This window comes from Physella acuta, unplaced genomic scaffold (genome assembly GCF_028476545.2).
Source record: "Physella acuta isolate Inbredline_101_S28 unplaced genomic scaffold, ASM2847654v3 ptg000709l, whole genome shotgun sequence".
NCBI classification, from domain to species: domain Eukaryota; kingdom Metazoa; phylum Mollusca; class Gastropoda; family Physidae; genus Physella; species Physella acuta.
Window position 1 is genome coordinate 636,558 of NW_026732228.1, and position 27,643 is coordinate 664,200.

Below are 27,643 nucleotides of genomic sequence, written 5' to 3' on the forward strand. Positions count from 1 at the left end.
ACTGAAAAAAATTAAAATATCTTCATAACTAACATTGTCAGTGACTTGTAAAAAGATGATCGATTTTGTAATCTTTTGATTCTGGGAATTCAGTTGTTCAACATTTGATTTGATAATTGTTTAAATTTGTTTAGTAAGTTCTGTAGATGATCAGCCCCTCAAACTACATATTACAAGAATACTTTTACATTGCCTTGGAAATTACATTATTTGTACAATTGTTTAAGATGTTTCATATGGATTTGGATTAAGAAACTACTGATGCTAATCTACACAAGTGAGCTTTTGCTTACTTAATAGTTTCCCTAACTAATTACAGTGAACATTTTTATTCCTGTAACTTTTTAAGTTAGATGTGGTGATTTGTTGCAAAGATTTTTTTTTAAATAAAGGATTATGAAAAAATAAGGGACTTCATTTGTAAAAAAGGCATGTGTGAAAAAATTAACAGGCACAAAGTATGGTCAATTTCATTTTATTTAGATAATCTCATTTAGTCAGATAAAAAGTGTATACACAATTAACTTGATAAAAATTGCCCTCAGAGTGCTGGCTAGTATAGCTATGGCATTAAACCATAACTTAAATAAAATTGTTGAAAAAAATGTATGAACTGATGTGCACAATGAAATTAGGCTTAACAATAACATGGTTTAGCATGTGATGGGCAAGTTACAGTCTAACTATTGATAATGACAAAAAGTTCTAAAAATATTAGTAGAAAAACGAACATGAAAATATGCACCCAAAATAAACGTATTAATAATACATAGTTAAAAAAAACCCACTTTTTAAAAAATGTAGAGTCATTGGGATGTAGGCCCGAGTGTTTATAAATAGTGCTCTTTTCCATGAATTTTCATAAACACAAGACAAATGTGCGCAGGGTCACAAAAAAAAAAAAAATGAATGCACATTTGCAATAACTAGAGGGCAGCAACAAAGCCAAGGCAGACAACCATGCCAAAATACATAATTAGAATTTGAGTCAAAGCGATTTTGAAACTGTAAAATTGTGTTGATACCCCAGGCAACACAACTACATTGATTTACAAAAACAAACAGCATGTCGTCCACGTCAGCCTATCCTTCTAATTACTGTGGCCTACAGGGCTAAAAGCCCCGAAATCCCAAGTCCACCTACATAATTCAAATGTTTTCATTATAAAAGAACACAAACATGGCAGTTACAGCTTACAGTGACCACGCATCCATCCATTCATTTGCACATCTTAACTTTTGATTCAACAACAGGAATGCTTGCTCTCATAATTATGTTTAACAATTATGCCTGCTTATAAATGGCTTGTGAAAATTTGTACATAGACACTAGGTGATTTATTACACACTTTGTATGCCAACTCTCAAAATTGTGTGCAACAAAGGTATGTAGTAAATTACCGTAGCATATTTTCAAAAGCTTAATTTAAAAACCCACAACAAATGAAATGAGATGAGAATGCACATAATCAAATTAAAAGATCAGTTTCTTAGGCTGCTCCCAGGTGAAGTCATTTCTACCAAAATGTCCATAACAAGCTGTGTTCTGATAAATGGGCTTGCGGAGGTCCAGTTCCCTGAAGAAAAAAAATAAAATTTTATTCATCTAAGTACCCACCAGAACAGATTTAACACTTTCACCCTTGACAGATGATACATTATATATACCAGCATCACAGTAAGAAGACCTAAATCAGATTTAACAATTTAACCCTGGACAAATGCACTTACAGTCAAAATAATGGCCCCTATAATTTAAATATCTAAAAAATATAACGTGCTAATATTTTCTTTTAATGTAAGAAAATGATGATTTTAACAAGATTTAGGGGCAATAAAGTCTAGAATTTGATTTCCCGACATAATGAAAATACAATGGAAGCTGGGCAATATAAGTATAAAATGACCATATCAATCAATAAAATCGCAACACAAAAGCTAAAACCATATAGATGTCATAAATTCATACAGGGTTCCCACAAATTTTTTTGACAGAAAATTCCCTGCTATTCCAAGTATAAATTTCAAGCTATTAAAAAAAAAATCCCCTGCTATTTTCATATAAATTTCAACACGCATAACCATTGAACATAAACTTGCCAAATTAAATTTAAGTAAACTAAAAAAAGCAGACATTTTTTTAGAGGTGCCACTAATTTTTAAAGTGAATCATATCCTAAACTTCAATCCAAAAAATTATATGAATCAAATGTCTTGAAAAGTAAGTAAGTATTGTCAACTTTTATTTTTAAAAATTTCTGATGCAATATCAAGTTTCAGGGTTTAAAAAAGTTATTTTTATCCATTTAAAAAACCCATCTAAGCCAAGCAGACCTAATCTTATGAAAATGGTAAACACAATATGTATGCTTTTCAAAAAAGCTTGGCCTGCTATTAAAAATTGACGTTATGGCATCCCCCCCACCCCGACCGACAACGCAGATGACTACATCACTTTATCTCCCCTCCCCCCAAAAAATACTATGCTGTATGAAAGCGTGGGCCTACTTGGGGTCACAGAGGGTTCAAGAAAGCCCTATTTACTCCAGTTGTTACAATTTTTATCTCCCCTCCCATGAAATAATTGTAGTTGACCCATATGCAAATGACATTTTTGGTGACATTAGCTGTTTTTTGCACACAAAAAATTTTTTACTCTGTGTTTCACTCAAATTTAGTATCAGTGGCTAACCATAAAATAGTCTGCTAGAACAGTTATCCTTAAAATAGGTAATAATATTAAACAAGACTGTACTCGCGCTATCCTAGTCCTTTAACAAATTTTATTTAGGTCCATCTCTAGACTACACTGCGAGTTTAAATAAGCCACACAAAAAAATATGTAGCCTAAACTTAATTTTAAACCAATCCTGAAAAAAAAAAATGAAAAACACGACGTCACACCAATGTTGGGTAACCCTAAGCTAGCATAGCAGTAGATGTACCATTAAACTGGACAGAAAACAGATCAACAGTAAAAAGGCACCACGAGAACCGGCAGGACTAGTTTTGTGCGCCAAAACTAGTTCACGAGGCGCAGTGAGACTAGCGATTGGATAGGCCTATACCCCGGTCTAAATCCTTCGATACCCGAAAAATCTCCCAGATTTTAAAGATATTTCCTGGCTATTCATGGAAATTCAAGGTTTTCCCGACCAGGAAATTAAATTTTTAAATTCCCGGTTACCCTGTTCAAAACAAGCAATTTTCTATGGGAACATGAAGGAACAGGTAATAAACTGGTAGAGAGAAAATTAATGGTGAAGGAGACAGGAAGCAATGAGAATAATTCGTACAGATAAATCCATGGGAACATGAAATTCTTTTTAATCTTGGCTTTAGAAATATAACGTAGATATTTTACAGTCCAGATCTACTTCGGAGTTAATTCAAAAAATTATAACAAAAAATCCTTACTTGACAATTCTGCCAGGTCGAAGGTCAAAATTGTTCTTTACAATTTCAAGCAGTTGTTTCTCTGATTTCTTTGATGTGCCATAGCTGAACACGGTTATAGACAATGGCTCAGCAATTCCAATGGCATACGAGACCTATAAAAGTATTTTTGTCATGAATAAACAATCCATTTTACTTGTGAAATTGCTTGTTTGCATCTGCTAAACACTATGTATTATTAGATTTTCAGTTTTAAATAAGACTATTACCTGGACCAGCACTCTTTTACATAGACCAGCCTTGACCAAAGACTTTGCCACCCAACGGCAGGCATAAGCAGCAGATCTGTCAACTTTAGAGAAATCTTTACCAGAAAATGCACCACCACCATGAGCACCCCATCCTCCATAGGTATCAACAATAATCTTTCGTCCAGTTAGACCTGCATCACCCTGAGAGAGATATACAAAGTCAAGCCATGATACAAAACATGTTTGCTGAAAACAAAGTACTTGCTACTATACATCTTGTGAATGAAACATACCTGTGGTCCTCCAATAATGAATTTGCCAGAGGGCTGCAAATGATAAACTGTACTGTCGTCTATGTATTTTGAGGGGATAACAGCAGAGATGACCTTTTCCTTTAAATCTTTCCTCAGTTGTTCTAGAGTAACATTTTCATCATGCTGCACTGAGATTACGACTGTGTGTACTCGCTGTGGAACAGCTGCTCCATTTACGTACTTGTATTCTACTGTAACCTGAAAGACAAGCACTTGTTTAGTACTGACTATTCCAGCATTTAACTGGAAATTTGTTCACACAATGAGCTTCATTTAACTTTTTTACCTGTGTCTTTGAATCTGGTCTAGCCCAAGGTAGCACTCCATTACGTCTCAGTTCTGCAATTTTAGCATTTAGCTGATGAGAGAGGACTACAGTAAGAGGCATACACTCTTCTGTCTCATCTGTGGCATATCCAAACATCAATCCCTGGTCACCTGCACCGATATCATCAGAATCTTTGCCACTTTTTTCATGCACACCCTGTGCAATATCAGGGCTCTGTTCCTCCAGCGCAATCAAAACATTGCAAGTTTTGTAGTCAAAACCTGAAAGTGGTGAAAGAAACTTTGCAATTCATCAATATTAAAAATGTTATATTTACTTTATTTAATAAAGTAGAAAAAGTTTTTACGTTTAAAATGTGTGTAGCAAACATGTAAAATGTTACTTTCAAAACAATGCCTGCATAAGATGGTAATTGCTCTAAGTACCCTCTCAGAAAATTAGGGCAAATAATTAAAAGGTTGTTTTTTTTAATTGATTAGCCAGGTAATCAAGAAATGACTGGAGTTTAGGGATGTCAAGAACAAATCTCTTATAGAGTCTGCATTAAATACTTTGTTTTACTAGTCCACTTGCACAAGGGTGTCCTATTGAGGCTAAAAATGTAAGCCTCCTAATTTGCATTTCTGATAATATCAGAATCTTAAAGAGTTAAAATTACTGGTATTCAACTAATATAACTGGCTAATGTCAGTGCTAAACAAAAATATAGCCCAAGTCCTGCCAAAGCAATGACTACAAAGTTACTACTTCTTACTAACAACTAGCAAACATGTTTGGAAGAGCCCAGTCAGACACTAGATTGACAATAGTAAGAGAAATTCTCTTTGCTTTTCTTGATAACTAAAATACCAACATTTAACAGATGATAACTTGTGGCATTAACTACTGTAACACCTAACATACCACCTGTAACGGGTCATTGTGCGGTCAGATTAGAATAGGTTAAAATAGTCTCCAACTTGGGGGAGAGTGCGTGTGTAAGTTCAGTTCACCCTACTGTGTAATAACCCCGGTATGCTTATGTATTGTGATCCCACTGTCGAATGCGGATATAAAAGGGCGAGTGAACGATTGTGGGAGGTCAGCGGGTTAGTTGGTAGCACTTAGGACGAGGGCTACTCTGGAATGTGAATATTTGAGACCAAATAAAAGTATTGAATGTAAACACAAGTCGTTCTTGAGTTGAAACTAACCAGGACGTAACACCACCCTAGTGTTAAATATTGCAATAGAACGCTGTCTTACAGATCAATTAGTCATTCAATGAGTGGTACTTTACCTTTAGAGGAGTCATCATATCCAATTTGTTTGATCGTTTCACGGATGACTTTCTGATAATCAACATTTGCTTTAGATGAAATCTCCCCAGCAACCAATACCATGCCTGTTTTTGTCACAGTCTCACATGCAACCATGGCACTTGGGTCCTGTCTCAAGTGTGCATCTAAAATTGCATCACTAATTTGGTCACAGATCTTATCTGAAGACAAGAAATATAGCCATGAAAAACAAAGGTGTTATAAAACTTAAAAATTATTTCAACATAGCACAGTAGTAAACAAACTGCTGCACATCAATTGTAACAAATTTAATTTGCTCAGGTTTTAAAATTATTGATTCTTTGGATATCAAACACAATTTGAATCTAGATCTAGTGGCCTGATAGTTAAATAGGTACAGAACTTAGAGGCCTACACAGTTTAGCTTTATTTTTTATCTTGATTGACAATCAGGCTATTAGATTTAGACCAACTAAAAATAATAAAATAGATTCTAGATCTAGATCCTTAGGAACCTAATAAAATAACAAAAACCATCAAGAAATTCAGCAAGAAGTCTAGACCTAAAAAATAAAACATAAATCTAGCAAGATCTAGAATCTATAACCTACACTACATTACTGAGATTACTGGATCTAGAATCTAGATCTAGATCTACATGAGAATTATTATGATGCCTGGTTCAGTGGTTGGTTAGGCTTACTTGTTACATTGAGACTATCTATTCTATACTCTAGATCTAGATCTAGATTTAGTCTAAATTATAATTATAAACTTGGTGTTTAATTGTTAGTTGTTACAACTGAAAGCAAGTAAGATTTAAGTTACTTCTAGATCTATTTATTTATTTGCCAGATCTAGGTAATTTTAAAACTAGAAAATCAGCGTGAGGCAATGATAAATGACAAAAACGATAAAACGAAAGTTTAAAATAGTATGTCAACACGTGATTTCAACTGCAAACACTGAAAACTACACATTTACTCGACCCTATTCGCCCTATTCTACCTACAGTCTAGGTCCTAGGTTAGAATTATATTATAAATTTATTCTTTTCTAGATTTTAGAATCTAGTTACTAGATCTAGATCTAGATCTCATTAAGATCTAGATATGATATGATCTAATTCTAAACTAGGATCTCTAGTCTAGTCCTGGACTCTAGATCCTAGATCTATGTCTAGACTCTAGCTTGAGTCTAGGTCTAGATCCAGAGACCGAGTTTAGTTTTCATTGTGTTAGTTAATTTATCAGGCCTAGTCTAAATATTTTTTTTCCCATTACCAGGATGTCCCTCTCCCACAGATTCGGATGTGAATAGAAATGTCCCAATATCATCTTGGCTGCATTCTTCTGCATAATGGTCATTTAATTCCTTGTAATGATTACCATTCCCGTTGGCGACACCGTTAATAGACATTTTATTCTTTCTAGTATTCCCTTTCTGTTGTGGTGGAAAAGAGACCGAATGATATGGCTGTTTTCATTTTATAGGTTTCGCTTAGTCACGTGGTAAAGCATTCTGCCAGCTCATTGGAAGAAATAGACTAATCTAAAAGGGGTGTCAAATAATATAGACTAGTCTGATGTTAATTTATTCATCTTTTCTGTCGTCTCACATACTTACAATAGGCCTAAGTCGTAGCTTAGGCTAAGTCCTAAATGCTAGACCCCCGTTATTTATTACTATTTGGGCGTAAACGTTATGATCTTTATAACTTGACTAAAAATATCGTTGTAGGTATAAATCTACTCGTTATTTTTTTTTATTTCGATCTAATGCTAAGCAGTGGCGGAGCTTCACGAATATGGCGGTAAAGTTATGTTTATTCTAGACCTACTATCTATATATACAAAGCAAAGTTGTCAGGTGCCCGATAGGGAACATCCCGGCGCCGCAGGCGCTTCAAATTTGGCATAAGTCTGCCTTAGGGCGTTACAACACGAGAGCCGGTGTCGGTTGGCCAACAAGTCCACGTAGAGGGGGTCAAAACTGACCTCGACTGACCGGCGCCTTATATGGGCTATATTACGAAAAAAAAACTTTTGCCCGACGACCCCCCTTGAAATTTTGTGAGGTGGTAGGAGAACGCCTAGGGTTGTCACAAAAAAATCGCCATGTCCGGGAAAAATCTGGAAATGGGTCAAAACTGACCAGTTGTATTTCCCTATATAATCTTTGTATTTTATGGGAAAAACACGGTAATTTCAACAAAAATTTCAGGGTACTTACCTTCTGTACATCAGGCTAATTTTTGGCATGCTCTTAGGTAAATGGCTAGGCCGTAGGGCAAACCTGTCTGTTTCAGTCAAAGCCCTCGACGAGGGCTAAAAAGTGACCGAGAGTGAAATTCTCTTTATATGAGCTTATTTACGAAAAAAAAAGTTTGCCCGACGACCCCCTTGAAATTTTGTGAGGTGGTAGGAGAACGCCTATGAGATATACTGTTCGTGGAACATACTTTGCGAACTTTCCAATATTTTCTCTGAAAACGGACTTTAAACACCTAACAACAACAATATTTTCTCTAAAATTAGCAATACTGTTTAAATGTAAGCACTCCACACCTCAGCCACAGAGGCGTAGCGACCCTTCCCGGGGACAAACTTTTCGATTGCAACCCCCCTCGAGATTTCGATTTGCACCCCCCTCAAACTTACGATTTGCACCCCCCCCCTCAAACTTTCGATTTGCACCCCCTCAACCTTTCAATTTATTTTTCCAACCCATTTTGGCGCCCCCTAAAGTCGGCGCCCGGGGACATATGTCCACCCCCCCCCCCCCCCCCCCCCCCCGTTATGCTACTGCTCAGCCATCTCTAAATAATTAAGTATTCAAATTCTCAAATGTGTTTGAAAAACCTAAGCTAAGCTAGGCAGTATGCCTAGTACTCTATAATCTCTCTAAACCAACTCCGAAGACTTAAAGCAACTGCAGCTAGATAGCACTGCAGTGGTTCCCTGTAATCTATAATCTCTCTAAACCAACTCCGAAGACTTAAAGCAACTGCAGCTAGATAGCACTGCAGTGGTTCCCTAACTTGTTCAGCCTACCGCCACATTAAACAAATTTCACACAACGCCAACTTTTAATGGGAGGTAGGCTAGTCCGTCGTTGATGACAAACGCCAGCTCATCTCAATAAAACTACTGTAATTTAATTTTTGATGAGCAGAAGAAAGAAGCGTAGACGTATTGTCATATTATGCTAGGTGTGCGCTTCATTTATAGAGAAAAATTTGACGGGGGGGGGGGGGGGGGGGGGGGGGGTGGGGTGTGCAAATCGAAAGTTTGGGGGGGATGGGGTGCAAATCGAAAGTTTGAAAGTTTGTTCCCTGGAAGGGTCGCTACGCCTCGGGGGGGGGGGGGGGGGTGACACACACACACGCACACACAAACACACACACACACACACATATATATATATATATATATATATATATATATATATATATATATATATATATATATATATATATATATATATATAATATATATATATATATATATATATATATATATATATATATATATATCCCTTTCAGACACAACCTCAAGATTTTTGTACAAAAAATGCACTCCATGTATGGAAAATGGTGTTGTGGTTGACCTGTATCCCTATTGGTAAAGCATAAAAATAATAATTTGAAACTGCGTTAGAGATTTGAAAACATTTTTTTTTTTAATATTGAGAACTCACCCCCCCCCCTCTCCTTTTTTCTCATGTATCATTGAGGGTATCATTATGTAAGATCCACTTCCTGTTTACATTATCTTTGAAATGGTGAAAGCAGTATTTCATCCAGACTTTTTTTCTCCGGGGGGTGGGAACTTGAAGCTTTCGGGGGGGAGGGGGCAACATTTTCCGGGGGGGAGGGGTATAAGTATATAAAATCTCTTTCGTTCGGGGGGGGGGTAGACTTTCTTCGGGTGGGGGGGCCTACTACCCCCTCCCCCCGAAGATATGCCTGAAAGAAACTCTGGGTGAAAGGGGAAGGGGTTTAGGCGGCGCTTCATTTAAGCGAAACAAGGTTTCTATCTCAAATTATATTTAACAAAAACAATCTCAAGACTCTATCGATACATTAGCGAATGAGTGGGCTATAACATGGACTTTAACTAAATTTCTACCGTCCAAAGACATTGTCTTAAGAGCATCTGGTCAAAGCGTTTAGCTCATAGCCATCAACTCTATTCCTCACACCAAACAAGGATAAAAATAACAATCAGAAACAGCTAAGGAAATCAGATTTCTGCTTTTAAAAGTTTAAATAAACTGATAACAAACTGGTTGTGTAGTCCACTTACAACGTCCTAAATGGGCTAACTGGATTTTATGTAAATAATTTCATTGATAAATTCATTTAAATTTCAGTTTACACACTTAAATAAACCGGGAGTGATCTCCCCTAAACTTTCTCGAATATTCTTATATAAAACAACATGGGATGGGAACTCGGGCTATAGACATGATTTTTAATCCATTTTAAATACATAAACTTTTAAAAATAAAATAGAATCTCATAGAAAAAGTATTGCACACCAAGCGAACGCCGAATAAAGATGTTCATAATGGTGCGCAATATTATTAGTACTTTATAAATTTAGATGCGTTTTTGAGAAATCGGAAATAGCGTAAATTAGTACTTCCCGTCAACGGAAATTACTCAAAATTTGACAGATGGTAGAGAATTAGATGTTATACTTACATGTGAAATTTCATTTATCTATCTGAAATAGTACTCAAGTTATAGGCTTTTGAAAAATTCAAAGTAGAAAAAGTACCACTTCCGGTGATCGGAAATCGCTCAAAAGTTGATACGGATCTACGATTTTGATAAAATACTTATATATGAAATTTCATCAACCTAGCTGTAACGGTACTCAAGTTATCGTGTTTACACACACACGCACACACACACACACACACACACACACAGACACACAGACATACGGACAAGATTGCAAAATTATGTTTTTCCGTATCAGTGAGATGTAAAACGTCGAGATTTGTAAAAATCTCGATTTTTTTTTTTTGCACGATTACAAGACTTTCTCTATACTAATACTTCGTATATACGAGAAAGTAAAAAAACACGAAATAAAAGCAAAAATGCCGATTCCTTCACTTCCTTTTAAAATCCAAAAAAGTGTCGCCGCACTTTCTGAGCGGGTCGCTGGCATATATTACCCGAATTATTTAATATAATTAGATGCAAATATATGTATTTTATATTCAGTGCTTCTATGGTTCACATGTTTAATTGTTTAGAGAGGTTTAGATCTTAGGTCTGAAGGAGCGGTTAGCGAGAATTACTTCAACAACCTCAGTAGAAAAAGAATGAAAGTGAACTGCAGATCAAACGAGTTTATCAAACCGTAAATTCTTGGTCAGAAACTGCATTAGTGAATATTTAAAATATTATATTGACACCTACATTTATACATATTATACATGTGCATGTTCATATAACCAACCGCAAATAATCAAATAGGATACATACATTATTAAATATACAAATACTTGTACATAAATAAACAACAATATTATGAGCATTTACCAGAACATACATAAATGTACAAATGCATGTACATATGATATAGATAGCTATATTCGTACACAGTGATAAGGAAGAGCTTATATAAAGACACACCCATATAAATAAATGAATATATATATATATATATATATATATATATATATATATATATATATATATATATATATATATACTTTCTAATCATTAAGCGAACATGCAACGTTGAACATGTAAAGTGTTTCTTTTTCTCTTTTAACCAGCGTTGATGGCCCAGCTGCATAAAGGGAAATAATCCTAAGCACATTGGAAAATGATTGGTTAATAATACACTACTTCTACTTTTCTTAGATCTATATTTTATTTCTATCGACAAATACAAAAAAAAAAGTGTTTATTGCATTAAACGCCTTTACCAGGGCCACGGTGTTTTTCTATACACTTGTACAGCAAGCGATTAAATTTACCTCGTTAGCCCGTTATGCATCGTCCTTGATTGTTAGCGCACAGAACAATCCCACCAATCAACTATTGAATGATAACAACTTCTACACAGAGGAACAAGCTAGAAAATATCCAGCTACGTTCAGAGATATAGAAGACATAATATGTAAGCTTATCTGTAATATTAATATACAAGTCTCTATTTAATTTGCTTTGTATTTTGATCAGCAACAAGTACAGCAGACAATTTGAAATTTAAGCTTTTTGCTTTGTTCAACGTAATATTCACGGCTATTTAAGAAGACTTTCTAATCTTCAATTTGTCGTGGAAGCTCCGAAAATTGTTTGATCTCGTCGACGTTCTATCCATTTTGGGAGCTTTCACCACTTTCTCCGTTTTGTCTCCAACGCCCTCCCCCCTTCCCAAATTGCATACAAAGCTTCTAACCCCCCCCCCCCACACACACACACACACATTTGCCCACTTTGAGAAACACTGATCAATAGCCCAATATATTTAAACAAGTTAATTAAAAAGTCTAGTGACAATTTTAGCGCAATTTCCTTATGTTATCTAAAAATAGCTCTGTCGTAGCGTAAATCAAGAGCAGGGTTAGTAAAACCATTGGTTAGTTATTAAAACGTTTTTTATAAATAAACCTAACTACTAACTAAACTAAGCACCTTGAAATCAAGAGCAGGGTTATTAAAACCATTGGTTAGTTGAACTTGATTATCAACATGATAATCATTAAGATGATAGATCTCTACTTCCGGCATGTATATACAACCACACCACACGCGTCATCACGTTCAATAGATGCGTCATCGCGTTCCATGGCTGCGCCATCACGTTCAGTAGGCGCGCAAGTTAATTAAAAAAGTCTAGTGACATTTATGCGCAATTTCCTTATGTTATCTAAAAATAGCTCTGACGTATAATGATGGGGTGCGTTCAAGCTAGAAGAGCGATCGGTTTGTAGGTGTTTATGTAATTTTAAAATTTGTGACCGAACGAGAGGATATTTTTGAAAACTTTCTTCGGCAATATTGTTCTAAATTATGGCAGGAATCGATTGGTACATGTTTCAAGTCGCTAAGTGGTCTGGTTGCCTAGATATGGGCCAAAAACTGCTTTTTTTTTCGAGTTTTTTTGGCTTTTACGGGAAATACATGAAAGAAACCCGGAATTTTTATGGCCTATGCTCATTCTCGTAACTTGCTTAACATAATTGCTTTTGGAACTAGTCATCGATATTGCTTCGTTGAGGAGGAGATACGACTTAAAGCCCGGACACACATTCATCCATTCATTCATCCATCCATCCATCCATTCCCAGAAATGACGAGTTAATAAACGCAATTCTCCAGAATGGAAATTGCGCTAAAAAATATTTCACAATTAATAAGCCCCATATGTAGTAGCAGTTATTTAATATAAAGTACTCCAAAACCTGCAGTAGCGTAGCGAGGGGGGGGGGGACATATGTCCCCGGGCGCCGACCGTAGGGGGCGCCAAAATGGGTTGAGCGGTGCAAAATGGGGGGTGCAAATCGAAAGTTTGAGGGGGGGTGCAAATCGAAATCTCGAGGGGGGGGGGGGGCAAATCGAAAGTTTGAGGGGGGGGTGCAAATCGAAATCTCGAGGGGGGGGGGGTGCAAATCAAAAAGTTTGTCCCCGGGCGCCGGGAAGGGTCGCTACGCCTCTGAAAACCTGTTGTTCATTATTGTTTGAGTGCAATTTGTTAAAAGGCTAGCCTGTGTGTGTGTGGGGGGGGGGGGGTAGTATATCGAAATGTTATTGGCCTATAATATGAAGTTGCTTGGGTAGGTGAAGGGCCCAAAATGGACTATATCAGAGGCGTAGCGACCTATTCCGGGGCCCGGGGCGAACTGTTAATTTTAAAATCTTTAATAATTACGCATCTATATAGGTATATGAAATTAAAATGATTATAATTTCAACTTTTTGTTTTCAATTTGTTTTCATATGTTATTCAGGCAAACTCGGTAAATAGTATAACCTTTTTGTTTTGTTTACATTGCATCAGTAAACCAGATCTGTATAGTTTTGCCGTAGTTAGAGAATCAAATGGCAAAACAATCAACATCGTTGTATAAATTTTAAATTACCAATAAAATCATAGAGATCTATGAAACAAATGCAAAGTCATTAGGCCTAGATTTTGTTATTTAGTAAAATACTTTAAAAAATAGGCCTAGAATTCTAGATCTAGATTTTAGATCTATTCTGTATTCTAGACTCTAGTAAAAAAAAAGTGTTAAAAAAAAAGTTAAAAAAAAAAAAAAAGTCAAAACTACTCAAAACTTTTGTCGGTCTACTTACTAGATCTAGATCTAACTACTACTATATCTAGATCTACTAGTGCTAGATGATAGATCTAGATCTAAGAATCTAGTACTACTACACACTGAGTGAGTAGTCACTGAGTAGTGTGACTACCACAGACACTACTCTACACTCTGGATTCTAGATCAGGGGTTCCCAACCATGTGCCCGCAGGCGCCATGGCGCCCGCTGAACGATTCGTATGTGCCCGCCTCTCACTATTCGACAGAGACAGAATTTTTTTCATAAACATTAGTTTAAATATGATTTATTTTTATTCATTTGTTACAGTTTTAATTTTGTTTTGACTGCCTAGGTTTATTAAATATGTTTGATACTTGTCCCAACTTGTCTAGCGGCGAGCCAGACTGCACTATTTACGTTTTGTAAATACATTTCTCTGTGTGTATGCAATTTGAAAAAAATGCCAAATAATTTTATTATTTTGAAACATCTTTTTTATTATTTATTAATACATTATGACCAGAGGCGTAGGGGGGGGGGGGGGGGGGAGGGGCGGACCGCACCGGGTGACACCATTTATATATATAGAGAAGAATTTGAGGGGGGTGGGGGTGCAAATCGAAAATTCAAAGTTTGTCCCCGGGAAAGTGCTGCATCAGGTGTCACCTCGACCTCGCTACGCCACTGATTATGACTATAAGAAAATAAGAAAATAAATTATGGGAAATGACAAGTTATGGAAGGAGTTTGTCGATTTAAAATAAGTGGTGCCCGCCACCCTACCGATATTTTAAAATGTGCTCTAGAGTAAAAAAAAGGTTGGGAACCCCTGCTCTAGATCTACAGTGTAGAGTCTACACACTATGTACAGTAGTCTAAAAGTAGTTGTAGGACTACTAGTTACTACTGTACTAGTTACTACTGTACTGTACTAGTAGTAGTAGGGCTAGTGCTAATACATACAGGCAAGACTAAAATAATGACTAGATCTAGATTCTAATGTATTCAAATATTATTTTATAGATCTAGATCTAAGGTGGAAACTAAGACTTAAGTCTAACAGTAACCACGTATAACTAAACAAGGATGATTGACACCAAGGATATCAGAAATTGTAAGAATTAGATCACTAGTCTAGACAATAGACATCTACTTATTACTTATTTATACTCAAATTTGTAGTATGATAGTTAAGTACACAGAATAAAACTGCTGTGCCGTAAAGGAAAATTAGCTATGAATTCCATTTCCTAGCCCAGATTTCTTTAATGCTATTCTCGAATGCATGGTAGTACTACTAGTAGGCCCATAGGCTAGGCTCTTAAGCTTGTATAAACTCACAATAACCCACAAGTGCATTTTTTATATTGCATGGTTTTAGTTTTAGACTAGCGTACGTGTCAGCCGTGGGCTGACACAGTATGTTATAACAATTTCATCATGTACTTTAAATAAATGTAAACAAAGCAGGTGCTATATTCTTGGATCATAGTTGTTGGGGCATGCTATATGATTATGAAAGCCTTGTGTGTATGTTATCAACCTTCTTAATAGTGAGTCAAACACACATCAGCAGCCACCCAGGTGCCAGGGGCAGTGGTTAGCGCTCTGAAGAGCCACCACAGAGGCCTAGGATATATGCTGTGTTAAACAGTTTGGCCCTAGTCATTAGAATGCTCTGAAGAATCACTAGGTTGAATATCTAATTGCTCAGTTGCTGATAAAGGTGTGGGAATAAAAAATAATTTAAAAACCCTGTCATTTAAAGATACCCTAACCCACTGATTGATAAGCTACATTATTGCAGTATTTTAAATCAATTGTTAGAGATACATATTTGTAAAGACAGGAAATAACTAGGTTGATATTTTGGGCTAGGGTGTTGACTAACCTATAAAGTTCTTGGGCTAGATGTGAGTTAAGTGAACTTTATTGTGGTGCTAGTTTTTGTAGAAAATATTTTTACCCCCAGCTAATGTGTAATTTTAAAAGCAGCATAATTTAATAGTTTTACTCATAACATGAAAATACTTTGCCTAAATTTAGTGCTAGTATCCTATAAATTGTGCTTAAGCTTAAGATGCATATTGTAATGGAAATCTTTTGTATCTGTCTAGTTATTTATATTGCTTGTCAAGGATTCTTCCTGACGGCAGTGGTTGCATTATTTCTCAACTGGTTGGTCACCAAGTTCATCAAATTTCATAGTGCTAGGAGGACAGAGGGTAAGTAAGTTTAAAATTTGAAAATCTTTCGTTTATTTTAACATAGGACGTAGATTATTTTTTGAAGGGGTTTCAATAGAAAACAAAGACTTTCAAATGATGTCAGTTTTTATGTAAAGTATTAGCATTATGTTTGGTTTCATATGTTTAAATTTACATTTGGTTAAGTAATTTGGTTATGGTCTGTTTGTTGCCTTTGGTTTAGGGCTAAGTGAGGTATTGATGTACAATACAATTAAAAGCCTGTTTGTTTTATTGAAGAAGTATAATTTTTTATTATGCTAGTACCAGGATGCATTTAAGTTAAAACAATGAATTTGATCTGGACCAGGTAAACAGAGGGAAATCACTTCGTCCTACACTGAACAATGTAAAACCCAAGAGTCAGACTGGAAGCAACAGCTACAGAGGCAGTATGAAACCCAGGTAAGATGTCTTTCATCTTTAAACATGTCTGCCTCCCTTATCCCTGGCTTACTGGTCACTGTTGCTATGGTTTTGTTTGTTTAAAACAGGTATATTTTACATGTAATTTCAGCCATATAATTACAGATGTATTTTACATTTTCCACCAGGCTGAAAGCTATAAAGAGAGAGTTCTGCTGCCCAGAGAAGAGAGTAAGAGGAAAAAGAAAGAGGAAGAGTTCTTGAAATTTTCTGGGCCTTCATGGAAGGGTCAAGGACATGCGCTGGGTGTAATGTCATTTTTGATTGGTTGGTTAAAATAATAATGAAATGATGTTATTTAAATGATTAAAGCTGCTGGTCAGTTCGCTCTGTGATGAAGCTAGTTGTCTAAGAAAAGCAACTGACAGAGAATCTACAGGGTATTATCAATGAAAATGTTCAGAATGTCTAAATCACTGAGTCATGTTGTCTTTGTTGTGTGTAACAATCTTATGTGACGGTTGATCTGTCTCTGGTTTCAGGGTGAGAGTGTGCTATCTGCTGCCCCTGAAGGCCCCAGTGCATCAGCTGGACAAACTGCTGCCCAGCATAGAAGAGTTCTAGAGGACATCAACCAGCAAGTGGCTGATGCTGCTGCTCATGCTGCTGCTGTAGCCAGGCGGCCAAAGAAAGTTGGTTGGCCACTTTTTTCATCTCGTTTACAGCTGGTGGTAGTGAAGGAAGTTATTTCATAAACACAGTGTTCAAATATTATATCAGATAAACACAGTGTTCAACTACTAGGCTACATTAGATAAACACAGTGTTTAAATACTACATCAGACAAACACAGTGTTTAAATGAATCTAGTGAACTAACAATTAGATCCACTAACACAAATATACCACTTCACCATGATTGGATGCTAAAATTAAATTTTTTAACTAATTTAATTAGCATATATTTTAAGCAAGTGTTGTAGTTATTTACTAAAATATTAGTTGTAGTTTTCTAAAATAACCCTATATGTATTAGCTCAAGTTGATTGTTCTAAAATAATTGTTGTAGTTTTCTAAAATAACCCTATATGTATTAGCTCAAGTTGATTATTCTAAAATTATACCAGGTCATCACTCTGCCTGAAGAGCCCGACTCCAATGATGCTGACACAATTACAATAATCTTCCGCACTCCTATTGGTACTATTTGCCAACGTCGGTTTAACGCAAGTGATCAAGTTCAGGTAATGTTGGGATAATATTTTGTTGTAAGGTTTTCATATTTCTAGAATATAATATTTAACACAAGTGATCAAATTCATGTAATGGTGGGATCATACTTTATTGTAAGGTTTTCATATTTCTGGGATATTTTAAAATTTTCCCACCAATCAAAAGTTACATTAAAAAGAACACATCTTTCCCTAGGTTCTCCTAGATTTTATAACAGTTGAAGGCTTCAGTCAGAGAACCTACACTGTAGCCACATCCTACCCGCGCCGAGTTCTACAGGACCCCCAGGCTTGTCTCAGAGATTTCAAGTTCCAGAAAAAAGTTGTCCTCAACATAGAAGAGAGAGACTAGGAGTTAAATCAAGGTCAATTACATCTGAAGTAGTTTAGACTAGGGCACTAAATCAAGTGCAATTACATTTGAAGTAGTTTAGACTAGGCACTAAATCAAGTGCAATTACATTTGAAGTAGTTTAGACTAGGGCACTAAATCAAGTGCAATTACATTTGAAGTAGTTTAGACTAGGGCACTAAATCAAGTGCAATTACATTTGAAGTAGTTTAGACTAGGGCACTAAATCAAGTGCAATTACATTTGAAGTAGTTTAGACTAGGCACTAAATCAAGTGCAATTACATTTGAAGTAGTTTAGACTAGGGCACTAAATCAAGTGCAATTACATTTGAAGTAGTTTAGACTAGGCACTAAATCAAGTGCAATAACATCTGAAGTAGTTTAGACTAGGGGACTAAATAAAGTGCAATTACATCTTAAGTTGTTTTCATACATTTATTTACTTTTGTTTTCAATCAAAATGTATGAATGCAAAAATATCAAACTACTGTTCTAGAATTTTTCGTTTTGAATATTTAAATCTTCATTGCAATGTACATGTATTTCTTTGGGGTTTGATTATAAGGTCATCTATTCAGCCAATATTTTTGTCATGCATAATACTTTATTAATCCCATTTTAAAGGATCTGCATTTCATCCATCTTGTGTAAACATCAAATTTTTGTGGTGATTGCCTATTTGATAAGCTTTCAATTAGTTCACACTGTTTATTAGGTGGGCAAGATGGCAAATTTTGAACCACTTCTAATGTGGTGATTTTGTTCATACAGATATGTTCACCTTAGATAGCAGCACAAGAATATCTATTTTAATATAATTAGATAAATTAGCCATCTGGACCGGGCTGTTAACAAGATAATTGCCTTACAGAAGTTGCGAGATGGTCGGTTTTAAAGACAATATTTTTAGTGGTGCCGACTTCATGAAGAACCTATTATAGTAGAAAATTAAAAAATATAAAATACCTTTAAATCATAATTATAAGCTTTTAACTAAAACAGACTTGTTTTCTTTAATAAAAGCATTCGTCTCTTACATATTTTTGCACCAATGCTTTTATTAAAGAAAGCAAGTTTGTTTCATTTTCTTATGTAACAAAGCTTGGAATTAAATTATAGTTTTTTATATTTGTTTTTATGTTTGTAAATTTGATTTTACCATTACTGCTGAATTCTTTTGAACACGCTGTAATCAAACCTAATTTTTGAACACGCTGTAATCAAACCTAATTTTTGAATACACTGTAATCAAACTTAATTTTTGAATACACTAAAATCAAACTTAATTTTTGAACACACTGTAATCAAACCTAATTTTTGAACACACTGTAATCAAACCTAATTTTTGAACACACTGTAATCAAACCTAATTTTTGAATGCTGTAATCAAACCTAATTTTTGAACACACACTATACTCAAACTACAAAGTTTAACTTAAAAAACCAAATTTAATATTACAGAAATAAAAATTGTATATTTGTGGGGAATGTGATTGTCAATAGGCTGCTCAATGTGGTAAACCACAAACTGAAACTTATTTTTTTAAAAGTTGAGTGTGGCTGGAAACCTGTTTACCACTCCATGTCTTTGATCATCTGTGTGTTTGGTGTTTACATGTTTGCATGGCCTCATTCTCATCTGTGTGTTTGGTGTTTGCATGGCCTCATTCTCACCTGTGTGTGTGGTGTTTACATGTTTGTTTGGCCTCATTCTCATCTGTGTGTTTGGTGTTTGCATGGCCTCATTCTCACCTGTGTGTGTGGTGTTTACATGTTTGTTTGGCCTCATTCTCATCTGTGTGTTTGGTGTTTGCATGGCCTCATTCTCACCTGTGTGTTTGGTGTTTACATGTTTGCTTGGCCTCATTCTCATCTGTGTGTTTGGTGTTTACATGTTTGCTTGGCCTCATTCTCACCTGTGTGTGTGGTGTTTACATGTTTGTTTGGCCTCATTCTCATCTTTGTGTTTGGTGTTTACATGTTTGCTTGGCCTCATTCTCATCTGTGTGTTTGGTGTTTACATGTTTGCTTGGCCTCATTCTCATGTGTGTTTGGTGTTTACATGTTTGCTTGGCCTCATTCTCACCTGTGTGTGTGGTGTTTACATGTTTGTTTGGCCTCATTCTCATCTTTGTGTTTGGTGTTTACATGTTTGCTTGGCCTCATTCTCATCTGTGTGTGTGGTGTTTACATGTTTGCATGGCCTCATTCTCATCTGGGTAGATACATTATTTGGAAATTTTCAGAACTTTTGTGAAAGCAGTCTAAGAATTCTACTTGAAATTGAGACCAAATAACTAGAAAAAAATGTCTGAACATGTAGCAGTAGCATAGTATTGTGATGGCTGTGGTTATTGTGATACTAGGCAATACTTTTATGGCTAAAAATAAAAACTATTTCACTCCATGTATACTTCAATTTATTTTGATTTAATCATTTCATGGTTGGTGTGAGGGGACGGAGGTCGTTTGGGGGGACTGGTTGGTGTGAGGGGACAGTGGTTGGTGTGAGGGAATAGATTGGATTCTAGGGGACAGTGGTGTGTTTGATAAAATATTGAATGTTGTGAGAGAAAACACCACTATGTGAGAGAGGCAACAAATAGTTCAGCACAAACATAAACTCCTGTCTGTCGCTGGGGACCTGTCAGACCCACCTGCCACAAGAGCCTTCACCCACCTGTCAGGTAGTACCATCTGGTCACAAAATGAGTTTTTGATAATGACATTAATTTTTTTTTAAATGACTTAGTTCTGTAGGATCACATGAGTAACCCAGAGAAATGGGTCAGACCATGGATAACTGGGAAATCAAGACTTTTTTTTAACTGAGTCGAACTATACTGTCAATAATTACTAATTAGCTGTTTTTGTTTTGACTTAATGAGTTATTAGCTATAACGGTGGTCGTGGTAGATTGGGGAAAAACATTTAATTTTAAGAACGATTAGCTTGGTGATGATTTTGTCAACATGATGTTGGTGCTATGATGGTTTGTTTTGTTGTGATGTGTTGTTTTATCGATTTGTCATGTCTTTTGTTATTATGTGAGCTAGTGATGAAATAATGCTTTTATGTTAACAAGACAGTATATGGAAGTGCACGACACAAACTGTCATCGATTGCTTGAACTGTGAATATGATCGGGGGGGGGGGGGGGGTAGTTTTTCACCCTCTATTTTTTAATTCATAAATTATTATTACAATATTAGGCCTATTCAGCAAGACCTGTGTATGTATGGGAGGTAACTAGATCGTCTGCTTCTATTCACCTGTTGCATGTTGTTCTTCACTCAGTTGGTTGTTGTCCTTGCCGCCCGTTTTACTGTGAGATTAAGATCAAGCCACAAATTATGTTGTCATTGGGGAAGGGGGTACTCTACATTTAATTTATCACTCTATTGGGGTGTAGAGTGGGTAATCTCCACTCTTTTGGGTGTAGATGGGGTAATCTCCACTCTATTATGGTGTAGAGTGGGTAATCTCCACTCTATAAACATCTAGAAAAGATTTATGGTTAGAAGATGTGAAAAGTGTTTGGAAATGATGTGCGCGGGACACTTCTCGCGCTGTCAAGTGACGATGGTGTAACCTCTAACCTTTACACTGTAAACAATAGCAGGGGGTCATGGCGTCACTCCAAGCCCGAGACATTGGTTGGTAAATTATCTAACTCTGTACCAACTTTCTACAACTAGATTTTAGGTTATCTAACTCTGTACCAACTTTCTACAACTAGATTTTAGGTTATCTAACTCTGTACCAACTTTCTACAAATAGATTTTAGGTTATCTAACTCTGTACCAACTTTCTACAACTAGATTTTAGGTTATCTAACTCTGTACCAACTTTCTACAAATAGATTTTAGGTTATCTAACTCTGTACCAACTTTCTACAACTAGATTTTAGGTTATCTAACTCTCAACCAACTTTCTAAAACTAAGTTTTAAACGTGTGTTTTATTGATGGGAAGACATGTTTTTTTTTGTTTTTATTTTTAGCCCTACAGAGATATTTACCAAGGTTAGGTACTGTGACAAACTGACCAACTTTAAAGACTGTGACTTGTTGATTAGGGTTGGGGGGCCGTGATATGATATATATATATATATATATATATATATATATATATATATATATATATGTATATATATATATATATATATATATATATATATATATATATATATATATGCCCCTATATATATATATATATATATATATATATATATATATATATATATATATATATATATATATATATATATATATATATATATATATATATATATATATATATATATATATGGCAAGCTAAACTGAGCTTCAGTGATCTAATTTATAGGCCGTTTAATTTTTTTAAAATTAATTTTAAAAGTTCAAGAAAAAGAAGATAGCCTGAGTGTAAAATTGCCGTGGTTTGTATATAGGTCAATGAAACAGACCACATTGTTCACGACACTCAAGGTCAAGGCTGACCTGGTTGTCAGACGACTGATAAGACGGGGGGGGGAGGATTATCTCTACCTCTGGGTAGCATAGGCGGGGATTATCTCTACCTCAGGTAATCTTATGTGGTGGGGGGGGGGGGGGACGGGTTACATCTACTGCAGGGTAGCTTATGTGTGTGTGTGTGTGGGGGGGGTATCTCTATCTCAGGGTACCCTATATGTGGGGGGAGGTGTTATCTCAACCTCAGAATAGCTTAGGTGGGGGGGGGTTATCTCAACCTCAGGGTAGCTTATAAGGGGGGGGGGGTTATTTCTACTTCAGGGTAACTTATGTGGGGGGGGGGGGTTATCTCAACCTCAGGGTAGCTTATGTGGGGGGGGGGGGGGGGTTATCTCAACCTCAGGGTAGGTTATGTGGGGGGGGGGTATCTCAACCTCAGGGTAGCTTATGTGGGGGGGGGTTATCTCAACCTCAGGGTAGCTTATGTGGGGGGGGGGGGGGTTATCTCAACCTCAGGGTAGCTTATGTGGGGGGGGGGTTATCTCAACCTCAGGGTAGCTTATGTGGGGGGGTATCTCTACCTCAGGGTAGCTTATGTGGGGGGGGGGGGGGGTTATTTCTACCTCAGGGTAGATTATAAAGGGGGGGGGGTATTTCTACTTCAGGGTAGCTTATGTGGGGGGGGGTTATCTCAACCTCAGGGTAACTTATGTGGGGGGGGGGGGTTATCTCAACCTCAGGGTAGCTTATGTGGGGGGGGGGGGTATCTCAACCTCAGGGTAGCTTATGTGGGGGGTATCTCTACCTCAGGGTAACTTATGTGGGGGGGGGGGTTATCTCAACCTCAGGGTAACTTATGTGGGGGGGGGGGTATCTCTACCTCAGGGTAGCTTATGTGGGGGGTATCTCTACCTCAGGGTAGCTTATGTGGGGGGTATCTCTACCTCAGGGTAGCTTATGTGGGGGGTATCTCTACCTCAGGGTAGCTTATGTGGGGGGTATCTCTACCTCAGGGTAGCTTATGTGGGGGGTATCTCTACCTCAGGGTAGCTTATGTGGGGGGTATCTCTACCTCAGGGTAGCTTTTGTGTGTGTGTGTGGGGGGTATCTCTACCTCAGTATACCCCTAGCACCAATTCTACGGGGGCGCCATATGGGTAAAAAAAATAATTAAAAGGCCATTTTCCGAATTACAGAATTATGCATATAGATTAACCCCTGCAAAGTTTGTTTGATTTGTGTAGTTTTACAACACATCTTTGTGTTTTAGGTTAAGCTCACATTACCAATAGCTAACCTAACCCTAGCTCACTATAGGTCAACTTTGCACTTACTGACCTCTTGATTGTCAGGCCATTTTTTTTGTTTGATCTAGGTAAGCCGATGCTCTCACGGGTCAAAGGTCACTGATCTCAATATCGCATAAAGTAAGAATGTTGTCACTGCCATCTTTAAATATCAGTGGAACACTTGGTCAGTGCGATGGCATGATACAAGTCTACCTAGCTGTCTGCACCACTGTCTCCACCACTGTCTGGACGACTGTCCAGTACATAAATGATCATAAGTATAAGGTCATGACTTATCGGCCGCCCAACACCGACATATAAAGATTTTACTAGGACATTTTACTAGGACATTTTACTTGGACATTTTACAACCACCAGCTAACATTGGAGGACCGTAATAGTTTTAACAATTTTTTAAAACAATTTACTGTTATGGCTTAAGTTTTGTTTTCTGGCATGTAGATGTAAATTTATTGCCAGATTTTTCAAGCATTGTTTGCCAAGCTAAATATTGCAAGAGTAATACATACACACGTATTTAAAGTAAAAAGTAAAATAATATACAGACATATATGATTTGGGGAGGGGGGGGGTTCTACTATTGTTCATCATTTATTGATTTATTTAGAGTGAGCGGCAGCAAGGTCATACACGTTGTTGGAGGTCAAAATGGTGTAGTGGGTAATGGTCACATGTGGTGGATGAGGCCCACTAAATGGACGCCTCTTGTGTGGCTGACATTGGACGCATGTGGGGGGATGTGGTGTGGCTGACACTGGACGCATGTGGGGGGATGTGGTGTGGCTGACACTGGACGCATGTGGGGGGATGTGGTGTGGTTGACAATGTACGCATGTGGGGGGTGTGATGTGGTGTGGTTGACAAATGGACGCATGTGGGGGGATGTGGTGTGGCTGACACTGGACGCATGTGGGGGATGTGGTGTGGCGGACATTGGACACATGTGGGGGGATGTGGTGTGGTTGACAAATGGATGCATGTGGTGGAAGAAACACTCTCACACGCACACACACACACACACACACACACACACACAAAGTCTACACCACAGGAAACATGTTTTTACCAACGTTTCACACAAAAAATAAAATAACCTACTTATTTCGTCCTTTGGAATGTCGACCAAGTTTATTCCCATGACCAAATTACGCCATGTAAAACTTTATCTTTCTTATCTTGTAGGTTAAGTCATTTTTTTCATGACTAGCCTGAGTAATAGTTGTATGCTTATCTTGGAATCACAAAAAAATAACTTGTTTTCGGATTGATAGAAAACTTGATCCATCTGATGTTAGATAAGAGAGGGACATTAAGTAAACTCTCTGGCTTTTCTGTCTTCAAACCTATACTTTTGTCAGACTACTAATTGGATCAATTATCATAATTGGTAATTATTAAAACTACAAGTTTTATGAGAACCGTAATGAAACAAGTTTTATGAGAACCGTAATGAAACAAGTTTTATGAGAACCGTAAGAAAACTAATGTGAAACTTTGAACCAGCAGCAGTCAACCGGTTAGAGCTAGCCCTAAACCTAGCAGTGGCAGGAAATTTTCCACCAAATGTGGCTCACATTGATTCAGATAACGAACGGCGTTGCCATGGTTACAGGTTCAATGACCTTAAGATCGGATGAAGAAAGCTATAAACATTTTGCTTTACCATCGAAGTAAAATATTGTAAGTCTTCAAGTGATCATAACAATCAAAAGCAATCAAAACTGTAAACACGTGAAGCGTGGGGGGGGGGGGGGTCCTGAAGTTCTAAATTTTCGTGGACATCATATATTAATGACCCCTAACAACATGAGACACCTTTTTGGGGGGTCCAAGAGGGGTGTCCTAGTCTTTGCTCTCCTTACACTCCTATCGTTTATCGTACCACCCTAGATATACCCCCCCCCCAAACCCCTCGTACCTAAGCCACTGTTCGAACTTCGAGACATCGATCGTACTTCGAGTCATGTTTTCATATTCCTGGGTGGGCCATCCAAAGTCACGTCAATATACTGGCTCATCCAAATTCACGTCAATATACTGGCTCATCCACATTCGCATCAATATACACATCTTTTTTTAAGCACATATTTAATCCGCTGAACCGTATAAAAAATTCTAATTAACTCATTTTTCCTAATTGAACCATTAAGCCCCACCATATTCCAATGAAATGTAATTAGCCACGCTTTTGTTTGAAGTGTGTAGATCAAGTCAAACAGGTGGCAGGTGTCAGGTTTTGGCCAGGTCAAGTTGATCTCATGTCCACCATCGGTGCCAAGCTAGAGGCTGGGTGTGACACTACTGACATCACGATGTTGGATGTTTTAGACATCAAGTGTGGTGGATGTGACAGCTGCAGGTGACATCAAGAGTGGAGGATGTGACACTTGCTAGTGGCATCACGATGTTGGATGTATCAGACATCAAGTGTGGTGGATGTGACAGCTGGTGGTGACATCACGATGTTGGAGGATGTGACAGCTGGTGGTGACATCATGATCTTGACCACGCTGGATGCATCAGACCTCAAGTCTGAAGGATGGTGTAGTTGCTCTTATACTTCAATTCATAGAGGCTATTTAAAATAAATTTACATATTGAGCTGTCATACATAAGCCTGAATATTTTACCATCAAAATTAAGTTTTATAACGTTTAAATTGTTAACAAAAACAAAATCATCAAACAAGACACCCCATACAGCCTGTCAACACCCACCACACCCCACAGAGCCCGTCCACACCCCACAGAGCCCGTCCACACACCCCACAGAGCCTGTCCACACCAGTGGCGTAGCCAGGATCGTCTCAAGGGGGGGGGGGGTTCCAACTTTTACCCGGGGACAAACTTTTGATTAGCACCCCCACCTCAGACTTTCGATTTGCACCCCCCCCCCCCTCAAACTTTCGATTTGCACCCCCTCCCTCAAACTTTTGGTTTGCACTCCCCTCAAACTTTATATATATATACCGAGGGGTCTATGGGGGGTTATGACCCCCCCTAACCCCCTCTGCCTACGCATCTGGTCCACACCCCACACCTCTCACAGAGCCTGTCCACACACCACACAGAACCTATGACAGCTCCCCCCTCACCCCACTCAACATTCCTTGATCTCCCCCCCCCCCCCCGCCCCCCATCCCCAGATCCTACTTTAGCCACACCATAAGTGCTACCATAAAAACGTCACTCAGCGGTCTGTGATCTGTGAGATCTCCCCCCCCCCCCCCCTTGAGCCACAAGGTCAATTAACTGATGACGATATTAACTGATAATTGCCACAATACTAATTAATAACGGTAACAATATTAGCGCGTTATATTTAAGAAAAATGTCATTACCTAATTACAATTGTGCTAACTCATTACAATTTATCTGTGTGAACTAATATGTCTTTATTAATTTACGAACCCACCATCAAAGACGTAAATGTGACAACTTTAAGGGACGTGAAAGTTCAATTCGTAGCACATGCATAGATCATACAGTAACATCATACAGTAACACCATACAGTAGTAATATTATACAGTAACATCATACAGTAGTAACACCATACAGTAGTAACACCATACAGTAAGACACCAAATAGAAAAGGGACAGCTATGCCGTCTAACTTAGCTCCAGGTTAGGTCTAGAGTCACGTGACGGCTTGATCGTCTAGCTTAGCTCCAGATGTGAATACCTACTAGACCTTGACCTTCATGTATGTTTACACTTAAAACCTGACCTTAAAAAAACAAGTCGCTTTAGACTAAACGCTTTAAACTATAAATAAAATACTTTAAAAAAACTTTTTAAAAAACCACGTTTTTCTTGTGGACTAAAAAGTAGAAAATAAATTTTTCTTTTGTGCTTCCTCG

The 27,643-nt window shown here is 37.3% G+C and overlaps 2 protein-coding genes across 5 annotated transcripts; one reads left to right on the forward strand and one right to left on the reverse strand.

Annotated features, from left to right (window-relative positions):
• Positions 1-461: 461 nt before the first annotated feature.
• LOC131949665 (S-adenosylmethionine synthase-like) lies at positions 462-6,997 on the reverse strand. The gene is made up of 7 exons (XM_059311517.1): positions 6,814-6,997; positions 5,530-5,730; positions 4,248-4,510; positions 3,941-4,159; positions 3,666-3,848; positions 3,418-3,551; positions 462-1,577 (listed from the first exon to the last, which is right to left on the reverse strand). The coding sequence occupies exons 1-7, from the start codon at positions 6,947-6,949 to the stop codon at positions 1,475-1,477; spliced, it is 1,239 nt and encodes a 412-aa protein (XP_059167500.1). The 5' UTR covers positions 6,950-6,997; the 3' UTR covers positions 462-1,474.
• Positions 6,998-7,165: 168 nt separating this feature from the next.
• Positions 7,166-19,516, forward strand: LOC131949667 (UBX domain-containing protein 8). 4 transcript variants are annotated; one of them, XM_059311526.1, is made up of 8 exons: positions 7,166-7,266; positions 14,847-14,937; positions 15,941-16,048; positions 16,380-16,474; positions 16,624-16,743; positions 16,978-17,127; positions 17,562-17,678; positions 17,863-19,516. In XM_059311526.1, exons 2-8 carry the CDS (start codon positions 14,910-14,912, stop codon positions 18,016-18,018), a joined length of 774 nt encoding a protein of 257 aa, XP_059167509.1. In that variant the 5' UTR covers positions 7,166-7,266; positions 14,847-14,909; the 3' UTR covers positions 18,019-19,516. The 4 variants fall into 4 exon arrangements, with proteins under 4 accessions (XP_059167509.1, XP_059167508.1, XP_059167506.1 ...); XM_059311525.1 differs by having other exon boundaries at positions 7,258-7,343; XM_059311523.1 differs by lacking the exon at positions 7,166-7,266 and adding an exon at positions 13,545-13,678.
• The last annotated feature ends 8,127 nt before the right edge of the window (positions 19,517-27,643 follow it).

Excerpts from the sequence above, each read along its gene's own strand:
- LOC131949665 (XM_059311517.1), bottom strand. The coding sequence starts at position 6,949 with ATGTCTATTAACGGTGTCGCCAACGGGAATGGTAATCATTACAAGGAA. Across the intron at positions 4,160-4,247 it reads GACCAGATTCAAAGACACAG|GTTACAGTAGAATACAAGTA; the intron begins GTAAAAAAGTTA and ends CTTGTCTTTCAG. Across the intron at positions 3,552-3,665 it reads GTAAAAGAGTGCTGGTCCAG|GTCTCGTATGCCATTGGAAT; the intron begins GTAATAGTCTTA and ends ATACTTTTATAG.
- LOC131949667 (XM_059311526.1), top strand. The coding sequence starts at position 14,910 with ATGATTGACACCAAGGATATCAGAAATT. Across the intron at positions 16,744-16,977 it reads GTCAAGGACATGCGCTGGGT|GGTGAGAGTGTGCTATCTGC; the intron begins GTAATGTCATTT and ends CTCTGGTTTCAG. Across the intron at positions 17,679-17,862 it reads ACGCAAGTGATCAAGTTCAG|GTTCTCCTAGATTTTATAAC; the intron begins GTAATGTTGGGA and ends ATCTTTCCCTAG.